At 54.9% G+C, this 11,834-nt stretch overlaps 1 protein-coding gene across 1 annotated transcript; it reads left to right on the forward strand.

Annotated features, from left to right (window-relative positions):
• Positions 1-1,262: 1,262 nt before the first annotated feature.
• CNN2 (calponin 2) lies at positions 1,263-9,323 on the forward strand. The gene is made up of 7 exons (XM_020890322.2): positions 1,263-1,395; positions 5,703-5,824; positions 6,307-6,373; positions 6,481-6,618; positions 7,522-7,638; positions 7,761-7,907; positions 8,320-9,323. The coding sequence occupies exons 1-7, from the start codon at positions 1,333-1,335 to the stop codon at positions 8,593-8,595; spliced, it is 930 nt and encodes a 309-aa protein (XP_020745981.2). The 5' UTR covers positions 1,263-1,332; the 3' UTR covers positions 8,596-9,323.
• Positions 9,324-11,834: the final 2,511 nt, after the last annotated feature.

The raw sequence follows: 11,834 nt of genomic DNA on the forward strand, positions 1-11,834 counted from the left end.
GAAAGGAGCCTTCACATAGAATAGGAGATGCATAGTAAGGGAAAGAGTCAATAGACATCGAGAGAGTGGGGCACTGGGGAGGGGTGTTCCCGGGAAGGGCAGAGTGAGTAATCTCTAAGCCCTCACAGATCATTTGTCAAATGTTTCAAACTCCTACTTATGCTTCAAAACCCCACTTCTCATGCCCACTCTTACATGCCTCTTTCCTTTACCCCTCCAGGGGAGCACTCACTCACTCCTGGGGTTCCTCCACCCCAGACACCTCTCTGTCCTGTACCTGCTCACATGGGGTGGGAGTGTCTATGCCAGGGTCTGTCTTCGAAGGGATGGGCAGGGCCAGAGCCATGGCCTCCTGGGAGCCAGTACAGCCTAGCAAGGGATTGGCCCAGAGGCCCTGTCATAGAGCTTTCGATGAATAAGTAAATAGGTGTGTGAATGAATGTTACTGAAAAAGTGAAATTTATTCCTTTATTTATTGATTTATCTGTACAAGCAGGCAGCATGTATTGAGTGCCAAGTGTGTGCCTGGCTTGGTTCTCTTGGCGTCCTCAACTCTACCCCTAAGGCATCTCCTGACTTCAACTCTCTGCTGTTCCATCTCCTCCCCATTCCCACCATCCCCCAACCCAGAATCTAGGGTCCCTTCTCATCCCCCACTTCCCCAACCTATCTGATTGATCTCTGCGCACTTTCAACCACTGATGGTCCCTCCAAGTCTTTGCACTTTTTGTTCTGCCAGGACAAACAATACCCTTTGGACTGGCAAACTCCTACTCCTATATCAAAGTCCCAGCGCCAATGGCCCCCTCCGCTGAAGAGCCTGTCCTAGTTCACTTGCTTACCACCCAGCTAGGAGGGTTTCCAGAAGCGGACCTAGACTGGGAGGCGCCTCTAAGCATCAAAGAAGGAGTTCCCCTGCACACCCCCTCCCACATTAGTGTCCAAAGGGAATTAGGGTCCCATTCAACCATTTTCCCCGTACCATCCTCATGTAGAAAGGTTAGTTGAGGCCCAGAAAGCATGGGGAGAGCTGCCCGGGAGATCCCAGCATTGAGTAGGAGGGGGTGCCGGGTCTCCGAGGTGCGGGGCCCCGTCCCTCCCGGCCTCTGTCTCCCGGGGGTTCCGAGGGGGCGGGGCGGGGGTCGGGCGGTTCAGGGGCTCAGGAAGCCCGCGGCCTCAGGAATCCGGCGCGGCGCAGCCTTATAAGGACATGTGCGCCCCGCGCCAATCAGCGGTGGGGGCGGGGCGCTGGGTCCGCGTCCCCTGTCCGCTCGCCCGCCAGTCCGGCCGTCGGTCCGTCCGTCCCGTCCCGCGGCGCCGCGCCCGCCAGCCATGAGCTCCACGCAGTTCAACAAGGGGCCCTCGTACGGGCTCTCGGCCGAGGTCAAGAACCGGGTGAGTGAAGGGAGCTCCCTCTCCGCCAGCCCAGCCCGTCGCACCCTCCGCGGCTGCAGGGGGGGCGCCCCGCTGGGCTCCCCGGACATCGGGGGCGGCCCTCCTCCCCCGAAACTCCGAGGGTGCCTCCGACGTTCCCTAAACTCTGGGGGAACAGTAAGGTCTGTGCTCTGGCACCCCCCAACATCTAGGAGCGGTTGGGTCCAACCCTTTACTCAGCCCTGCTCCCTCAGCCGCTACTCGTCTGAAGTCCCCCGCCCACCGCTCTGAACCCCCCAGCCCTGGGCCCCTCTAGCCCTTCAAGGCCTGAGAAGGTCTTGAGGGAACCCCAGCAGCCCTTTCTCATCCCCTCCCCCACTTCTGCTTTTGGACCACTTTAAACTTCGGGGAAGGAAGGGGGCGGGCCAGGTGTTTTTGAGAAGGGTGTGGCCCCCCAAAAGAATTTCCCGACTTCTTACACCTGGGAGGTGGGGCACTGGGTGGGTGGAGGGGAGCTGGAATCTAGGGGGCCTACCTTCCCCAGTCTCTTTGTCACCATCTGACATACTTAAAGAAATAGCAAAGAGGTCCCCAGTCCCCTGAATGTGACCCTAGCATGTGGGTTTTGTAACTTGAAAACGCAGGCTAGGGTGTTGGGAGGTGGGGCACTCTTCTTTTTCAGAAAGTTCTTTTGGTTCCAGCCCAGGAGGGCAGGACTTCTGCAAGGTCACACAGCAGGTTCAGCGCATCCAAGGAAACAGGAGCAGAGAGTGATCCCTGTCCCAGAGGGCAGGGGAAGAGGTCCTAAGCCCGACACACAAGGGTTTTCCAGCTGGAGGGGAGTTTGTCATCCCTGTCCACCCCCTAGGCACACACTGTCACCAGGCACCTGGGAATGTGGCCCCAGGAAGGCGGCTGACGGGAGCCTGCCTGGGCACACTGGGGACACAGCCCTGCTGGCCCCCAGGCCCGTGCCAGGTCATCAGACCAGAGGGAGAGTTTCCACATCTCAACTCTGTGAGCTCCTAGGAACTTCCCTGCAGCCTATTTGGGAAGCCCAGGATCCGAGCATGGTCACCCAGCAAGCTCCCCATCTATTCCCTCTTGAACACACAATTCCACACTCCAGCAGTAACGCCTTGGTGGGGAGCAGAGTGTTGACAGTCCCCACCCAGCCGAGACCCTCTGAGATTCCTGCTTAGCACATGGAGTTCAGAGACATCGCTCAGATGGCCCAGACCCACGTAACAGATCAGAGGCAGGGTCAGGACTCGAACTCAGACCTGGCATAGGCAGTGTCCGATGGCCAGCAGCCTTCCTGGGCAGCCAGGCGTCTCCCCTGAAGCAGCAGGAAGTGGGTGAGGGCACAGCACCCCAGCAGGGTGGGGGCAGCTTCCTGCGATGGAGTGGGATGGAGGCAGGTTGTTACCTGCCCTGTGGGGGATGAGGTCAGAAGCTCCTTGTGACCAGCCCTCAGTCTGCGGGCCTGGAGAATGGGCGGGGCCCCCACCCCCTCACCGGAGTCACCTCGGGGCCCCACCTGAATTGGAAACCAGGTTCCTGTGGTTTCTAGACCGTCCACTTTGAGAGGAGGAAGACCCCCTGCTCCCCACCCCCGGCTTCAGTCCTACTTCTGGATGGCGTACAGGCAGGCTGAGGTCCAGTGCGTACCCCTCAGATCTCCGGCTGGCTGGGGGGTCTGGACCGCTGGGAACAGCTGGTCCTGATTTAGCAGGGAGGCAGCGGCTGCATTCCTGGCAGTTTGCGGTGGGGAGGAATGCGCTGAAGGCCAGCTGGGCAGCAGGGTGGAAGGCGGCCTAGCGGGTGGGGCTGGGCCAAGCACCCCTGCCCGGGACCCTCCCTGGCCCCAGCCCCAGCGAGCTGTCAAGGATGAGGACAGGGCCCAGCTGGGCAGGCAGGCCAGAGGTCCAGACCAGCCTGGCTGCTTCAAGTTCAGCAATCCTAATAACACCCCCTCCCTCCCCCCCACCCTTCTGCCGGGCGTGGGAACCAGAGACAGGAGACAGAGGAGATCCGAGGAGGGAGTGGGCTGGACAGATCAGGTTCACAGGCCAGGCTCCCGCCTTTGTCTCCCCTGCACTCTGAGCAGCTCAGCCCTGATCCCATGTCTAGGGGTTTAAATGCAGGAAGCAGGAAGAGGAGCCCAGGTCTGGAAAGCCTTATGAAGACCATTCAAACATAGCTGGGGAGACAGAGGCATGAGGTGAAACCTGTCCATGATCATTGAGGAGGTGGGGGCTGCGAGGGCAACCCTGAGTCCTTGTGGGTGTGGAGGACAGAGCAAGGTGGGCACAGAGTGAGTAGAGGTGAAGAGGGGTCTGGGGTTGGGGCTTCCCAGGTGGTGCTACTGGTAAAGAATCCGCCTGCCAATGCAAGAGACATAAAAGACACAGGTTTGATCCCTAGGTTGGGAAGATCCCCTAGAGGAGAGCCCTCCGGTATTCTTGCCTGGAGAATCCCGTGGACAGAGGAGCCTGGTGGGCTGTGGCTCATGGGGTCGCAAAGAGTTGGACACAACTGAAGCAACGGAGCACACACACACGGGATCTGGGCAGAAGCCCACCCAGCTGGGCAGCCAGGTCCTCAGGTTTTTACCACCCCTCCAGGGAGCTGCCCTGGGGGCAGCCAGTGCTGTATCTGATGGGGCAGCATGAGCCTCCTTACTGAGAGAGAGCCTGAGTTGGCCCGTACCTCTTGTTGCTTGTCATGAGCTTGGACCATCAGCTAGGAGACAGAGCATACCGCAAAAGGTAGAAAAAGCTAGAAAGAAGATAAAGCAGGGACTTCCCTGTGCAGGAGGCCTGGGTTCAGTTCCTGGTCAGGGAACTAGATTGCACATGCTGAAACTTCAGAGTCCGCATGCCACAAGTAAAGATCATGTATGCCGCAACAGCCAAGCCAAATAAATATTGTTTTAAAAAGAAGATAATAAGGACTGGGGGTGGGGATGCAGAGGGTCGTCACAGCCAGGTGGTCAGGAAAGATCTTTCCAAGGAGGTAACCTTCAAGCTACAACTGGATTGAAAGGAGGAACCTGTGCAAACATGAGTCCAAGGTGGCAGCATGTGCAAAGGTCCTGAGGTAACCGCTAGTGTGGCCAGTTCAAGGAGCAGAGAAAGGTTCAGCAGTTCCAAAGTAAAGGTAGAATTATCATGTGACCAAACACTTCTCCCTGGTATATACCCCGAAGAACTGAAAGCAGGTTTTCAAATAAAACTTACAAATGGATGTTTATAGCAGCTTGACTCACAAGAGCCAAAAGATGGAAGTGACCCAAATATCCATCAACGGGTTAATGGATAAGCACAGTGTGGTCCTTCCACACACAGGAGCATCACTTAGTCAGATAAAGGGGTGAAGGGCTTCCCTGGTGGCTCAGTGGTGACGAACCTGCCTACCAATGCAGGAGACACAGGTTCAATCCCTGATTTGGGAGGATCCCACATGCCACGAAGCAACTAAGCCTGTGCACCAAAACTATTGAGCGTATGCTCTAGAGCCGAGGAGCTGCAACTACTGAAGGTCAGTCACCCTAGAGCCCATGCTCCACAAGAGATGCCACTTCAATGAGAAGCCCACACTGGCCATGACTAGAGAAAAGCAGGCACAGCAATGAAGATTCAGCACAGCCAAACAAATAAATAAATAAAATTATATAAAAAAAGAAGTGGAGCCCTGACACTGGCTCCGTATGGATGGACCCTGAGAACACGATACTTAGTGAGAAGCAGACACAGAAGGACACACAGGGTGTGATTCCACTGATGGGAACTGGTCAGAACAGGTAGATCCACAGACACAGAGAGTGGGTTTCTGCTTGTCAGAGGCTGGGGAGGCGGGGAGAGCTAATAGGGATGGGCTTACTTTGGAGGTGATGGAATGTTCTGGAACCAAACAGATGATGGTTGCACAACCTCATGAATGCACTGAATGTCACTGATTTATGAGCTTTCAAGTGGTACATGTTGTATGTTTCTCACCATAATTTAAAAACAACAGAGAAAGGCCAGTATCTAGTGCTGGGAGACCAGGGAGGTGGCAGGCACGGAGGCAGATCCTTTAGGTGGGGGCTGGTGGCAGGGCCATGTTGGCTGTCCTGGGAGGTTAGCACCATTGAAAGTAGATTAGCCCCTATGTTTATCAGTGAGAGACTGGAGTTTATCTGTGCTGATGGGAAAAGGAAGAGTCTCCTCCAGTGGTGTGGGGACCTCCTGGCTACTCTGTTTCTTCTTTCCCGAAACACTGGATCTTGCCCAATGAGGAGCTTCACTGGGCTCACCCCAACCCTGTGTCCTCTACCCCTCCAGCTGCAGTCCAAATATGACCCTCAGAAGGAGGCGGAGCTCCGGAGCTGGATTGAGGGACTCACTGGCCTCTCTATTGGCCCAGACTTCCAGAAGGGTCTGAAGGATGGGATCATATTGTGCACGTGAGTGCATGGGTCTACTGTGCTCATCACCATGACTGCTATGCATGATGAGGTCATGCTGTGTGTGACTTCTGCTTGCTTTTTCTTGATGAGTGTCTGGTTTTGCTCTTCTTTTTCCTGTGTTACTGCTTTGATCTCTAAAAGCATTCTCTTAGAAGAGCCATAAGGTTTCTGGAGGCCTTTCTTTGCTGCCCCTAATTCAGCTGTGGTTCAAACATTCCATGGTTTGCACCTTAAAAATTTTCATGGAAATTCCCAGAATCACTGGATAGCTCAGTGATTCTGAATTGCATTCCCAGCACTGGTTGTTGTCATTCTTTGGCATCTTTGTTTCTTTGGTGGGTGGAGACTGGATTGTAATAGGGGAAACTTAGGCCCAGAGAGAGGGTGGCCAGGAAGCTGTGAATAAGTCTTGGGTCTCTGAGGTTCCCCTACACTAATGGAGATTCCCCTTTTCCCCCCACCCCATGTATCCTCCTCAGACTCATGAACAAACTGCAGCCAGGCTCAATCCCTAAGATCAACCGCTCCATGCAGAACTGGCACCAGGTGAGGCACCAGGGGGAGGGAGATGGAACCAGAATGGGGCTGTGGGACCCTATCTGACAGGTGGGGAGACCAAGGCCCCTCACCATCCTTCTCTTGCCTCCTCCCAGCTAGAAAACCTCTCCAACTTCATCAAGGCCATGGTGAGCTACGGCATGAATCCTGTCGACCTGTTCGAGGCTAACGACCTGTTTGAAAGTGGAAACTTGACTCAGGTGCAGGTGTCTCTTCTTGCCCTGGCTGGGAAGGTGAGGTTCAGAGAGGGTCAGCAACCTGCCCAAAGTCACACAGCAAGCCAGGCAGAGATTTTTCAGATGCTCTTCATTCATTCTTTTACAAAGATTTCTGAGCTCTCATGAGGCACCCAGCACTTTGGATTCAAGGGTGACCAAGGCAGACACAGTCCACCCCTTTATGCATAGGCAATGAATGAATTTTTTTTTAATTATTTTTTAAAAATTTATGTGTTAGAGCATTTTTAGGTTCACAACAAAACAGAGTGGAAAGTACGAAGACTTCCCATGGCCCCACTCCTGCACAGGCTCCCCCACTTCTCATGCAGTCAGTGACCCTCCACAGGCACCTTGCTACACCCAGAGTTCATATTAGCGTTTGCTCTTCAAATCATTGCTTTACAAATTATAAATTGCGAGAAGCCCCTTGAAAGAGAAGAAAGCATGATGCTGACATCTAGAATAAAACTGAGACCAGGGCAGGCTGGAACAACATTTTAGGAGGAGGGAACAGCGAGCTTCTGCCATGGGGATGAAGCGGGGGGGTTGTGTCAGGTAAATTGTGTTTTGAACCTCCTGTGGCTGCTACGTGGGCAGTGAGGCTGGGAGACCAGTGAGGAGTAGGAGACAGGTGTGGGGGAGAGATGGTGGCTGGGGCTGGGTAGAAGGAGGTGAGGAAAGGTGAGAGAGATGGGAGGTGAGGATGCCCCCCACAGTTCTTGGCCTGTGCAGCTGGAAGGGTGGGGATGCTGTTGCCTGGGAAGGGAAAGCCAGGGGTCAAGGAAAGCCATTGAGTCCACAGTGCTGGGTGGATTGTACAAGGCCAGGTTGCAGCCGGAACACCGGGCCTCCTCTGGACTTGGATACCTGGGACCTGGCTGCCCCAACCATGATACTCCCTCTCCACTTTCTCCCCAGGCCAAGACAAAGGGATTACAGAGTGGTGTGGACATTGGCGTCAAATACTCGGAGAAGCAGGAGCGAAACTTTGATGATGCCACTATGAAGGCGGGCCAGTGCGTCATTGGGCTCCAGGTGGGCACCTGGCTGCTCCAGCGTCGGGGCACATGGGTGGTGGGCTTCCCGTGGCTCCTCAATTTCCGGGCAGGGTCTGGAGGCTTTGTGGGAGCAGCCTGACCTTTTCTGCCTCCCTGCAGATGGGCACCAACAAATGTGCCAGCCAGTCCGGCATGACAGCTTATGGTACCAGACGGCATCTGTACGACCCCAAAAACCATATCCTGCCCCCCATGGACCACTCGACCATCAGCCTCCAGATGGGCACAAACAAGTGTGCCAGCCAGGTGGGTTGCCCCAGTTTCCCCAGACTCCCTGCTCTGACTCTACCTCAGCTTGCTGTTTGTCCCCAGGGAAGTTACTACCCAGCTCTGTGCCTCGGTTTCCCTCAAAGTTGGATGCCCAGAGACCCATCCAATATTTTTAGATCCTGCAGTCATCACTTCTCCTGCTGTGTTGATGTATCAGTGTAATGATTTTGGAGCATTCAGGTCTGTGTCAGCCCTGAGCCCCAGCCCGGGGAGCTTCGACTCAACACAGAGTCAGAAAAGAGAGGGTTCTGAGCAGGGCTAGGAAGGATCTGTACAAAAGGAATGCCCACTGTGAGTGCACACATGGAGGCGGGAAAAGGTGTGTGGGAAGTTCTCTGGGGGTTCTGTTTCTCCTCTTCCCTCCCTGATGCCTCCTCTCTCTCTTCAGGTGGGCATGACGGCTCCAGGGACCCGGCGGCACATTTACGACACAAAGCTGGGGACAGACAAATGTGATAATTCCTCTATGTCCCTGCAGATGGGCTACACACAGGGTGCCAACCAGAGTGGTCAGGTGTTTGGCCTGGGCCGGCAGATATACGACCCCAAGTACTGCCCTCAAGGCCCAGTGGCCGATGGGGCTCCAGCAGCTGCTGGAGATGGCCCAGGCCCAGGGGAGCCCTCAGAGTGCCCTCCCTACTACCAGGAGGAGGCAGGCTACTGAGACACCCGTGCAGGCCATCTCCCCACATCATTGCCCCATCTGGGTTTTCGGGTCTTTCTGTGTTTTTTGTCTTGTTTTTCTACATGTCTGAATGCTGCCAGGTGAGACTCTGGGGGAAAGGGGTGAAGGCCATATCCAGATGCATGTGGGGGTTCCCCTTCAGGGCAGCTCTAGGCATCAGGTTTCCCAGCAGACTTTGGGCCAAGCTGTTAGGGGGAAGAAGAAACCCAGGCAGGGAGGGGAACTGGCCCCAAGTGGTTTCCGGTTACGTCTTCCCTGCTTCTCTTTTTCCTGCCGATCAGTTTGTGGTTTCTGTACCCACAGAAGTTTCAGGCTGTTTTAATGAAATGAAAATACTTTTTGTTCGGGGGAATGGTGGCAGGGGGTGGGGGTGGGGGGGAATGCTGAGAGAAGGTCAAGCCACAGTCCCAAAATATTTTAGGCCTCATGGATTTCCCTAGGACTCTCAGACCACCAATCCTGGGCCCTCCCAGGGGCCCAGTGGGGACACTGAGGCCCAAGCAGGACAGTGGAGTTCTGAGTGCTTGAGATAAAGCCAGCCCCCACCCCCCACACTTGTCCCCACTCCCTCACCAAGTACTGCACAGGGACCCCTACCCAGAGGCCCCCACAGGGACCAGCCCCTGCCCAGGAGCCCTAGGACCAAGAAATAATGTGAAAATACCAACTGTGGACCAAAGTAAATAAAACCTCTTTTTGGAAATGAAGGTGTTGGAGCTGGTGTCCAAGACAACCTGGGGGTGGTGCCTGGCTTGGATTCCCTCTGGGGCTTCCAGGGTGGGGCAAAGGACAAATCTCTTGAGTAGGTCCTCAGGACTGCAGCTTCATCCAGCCTGCAGGCCTTAGTGCATTTACTGCTCACAGAGGAGTTCTCTCCTGACAAACTCCTCTTCATCCTCAAAGCCCCAACAGCAACAACCTCTCCTTTCTGGAGCCCTTCCCACACTTCTCACCCTTCCCAGCACCTTCAGAGCTGTGGATTCACACACTTGTTTCATTTTCATCATGATCTTGTGAAATATATCCAATTTCCTGGGGGGGGAAACTTCTGGAGGTTTTCTTCGAAATCGAGGTGACCATTATGACCCCAGATTCTAATCTTAGAATGTTGAGGGCCACCTCCCCCTTCTGCCATAGCCTGGCCCACTGTAGGGATGTTTGTGGAATGAATGAATGAACAAATGATGATTCTAGTCAAACTCCCGTTTTCTGGATGGACAAATAGAATCCCAGGGTACCAGGGCGAGTTTGGTTAGGACTGGGGGGCCCCTCTGGCGAAAGTGGGGAGAAAGAGATCTCCTGAGACCCGGAGCTGCGGTATTGCAGGCGGTTATGCAACGTGAGAAGACAGTCTGGCGATTTTGTGCCGAGGACAAGTTGACCCGGGCACCCCTCCTCCTCGCGATGATGCAGCAAGAGCGGTCACTTTAAGAAACCCGGCTCGGCGCCACCCGCTGTGACACCGCCTCCCGCGTTAGCGCGCGCGGCTCCGGCTGGCCAGGTCTTTGAGTGGCGCTTACAGAAGCCAATGGGAGTGGGTGGGGCGGAGCTCTGCCCGACATAAGCGGCCGCGGGCACCGGAAGCCAGGTACAATCCGCAGCTGGGGCGCCTCTCCGGCGGTTAGGGCTCCTCATAAAGGAGCCGCTCTCCCCTGCGGCTGTGGAGGGTAGGGAAGGTGGAGAGAGCTGGGGGCTGGAATGGTGAGACGGTCCTGAGGAAGGTCCTGAGAAGATGCGGGGGGTGCAGATGGGTAGAAAGGAGGCAGATTCCGTGGGAATTAAAGGGTGTGGCCCGAATCCAGACTCACTCATTTTCACTCACTGGCCGGGGAGTGTTGGAAGCTGCAGAATTGACCAATAATTCTCCAAGGGGAGGTTGGGCTGGCGACCCGAACTAGGAGTAGGCCTAAGTTTCTGTTTCCCCCGAAATGGTAAGATTCCCTACCGCCATCAGGCGCCAATCAACATACGCCCAGTAAGAAAAAGGGAACCTATCAGGGGAAAGCTGAAGAGCCCGCGAACGCCCAAGTTTGAAAAAAGCTGGCGAAAGTTTGGACAAATAAAATTGCTTTGCAAACATGTAACCAATTCGCTTAAGCCGGCTACCAGCTGCTTATGCTCACCCTATAAATTTGTGTAACAGCTTGGGCTTGGGGGGGGGTCTCTGACCCTGCACCACTGAGTTGGATGTGGCAGGAGCCCTGACTTGAGTCAGCAATAAACTTCCCTTTTTGCGAGTTGCATTGTCTTGGAGGTTTTCTCTCTTCCCGCTCGGGGATTCAGACATCGGGCATAATATTTGGGGGCTCGTCCGGGATCCCTTGACCGGGGGAAGAGAACACTTCCAGGACAGAGGGGAAGGATAGATAATAGCACCGGTGCTCAGGCAGGACAAGAAGTCCAGTGTAAATCCAAGGCCCTGCTGTGAAGCAGGAAGGTATCTGGCACAGGAGAAAGCTTTCTATAGGGGGTCAGGCCAGCCGGCGTAAGACCGAGGCCAGCGGACGCGCTGGAAGGCAGCCGCCTCTGTGGGAAGGAGAGTTCCTCTCCTGATCCTGAGTCTAGTGAGCAGTGGACGCCATTCGGTAAGGTGAACCTAGTACCGGGGAGCAAGAAAATTCAGGGGGCCCAAAAACCCAGCGCTGTGTTGTCAGCTGTCCGAGTGTTTGTCTTTGGCTTTCCGTGTTTGTGTGTGTGCCGGCATTGTCTCTGGTCTCGTTCTCTTCTGGTGCATCGTTCTCTTTTCTCTCTTCTGACTTACTCTCCTCTTCTTCTCTGATCTGCCCTCAACTCCTTTTCTTTTCAGGAGTTTCAGTGAACAGGCGAATGGTTGTGGGGGCAATTGATGAGTCCCAGCCAGGGCTACACTCTGGCGGACTCTGAAGGCCCTACAATAAGTGAGCCTCAGTAACTAGAGCCCGGCCAGGTGAAACTCTCCTTTAACATCTTTAACTGAGGACGTGGCCTAAAATTCTTCGTGTGGGCACAGGTCAGGCTTTAGGGCGCCTGCCACTTAAAGACTCTCGTGAGAGGATAAGGGGGTCACGGAACGGGCTAGAAACCCCTAGGGTGCCCGCCCCCAGCAAGAAAACTTCCGTGCAATGACACAGGCACATAAACAGTTCCAAAAGCATACCATAAGCCCAACTTCTTGGCCACCACCACTCCCAGTAGGATTTTTTGGTGGTCATTCTCAGTGACTTCTCTCTCTCTCTCTC

The sequence above is a fragment of the Odocoileus virginianus genome, chromosome 3 (assembly GCF_023699985.2).
Source record: "Odocoileus virginianus isolate 20LAN1187 ecotype Illinois chromosome 3, Ovbor_1.2, whole genome shotgun sequence".
Classification (NCBI taxonomy): Eukaryota; Metazoa; Chordata; class Mammalia; order Artiodactyla; family Cervidae; genus Odocoileus; species Odocoileus virginianus.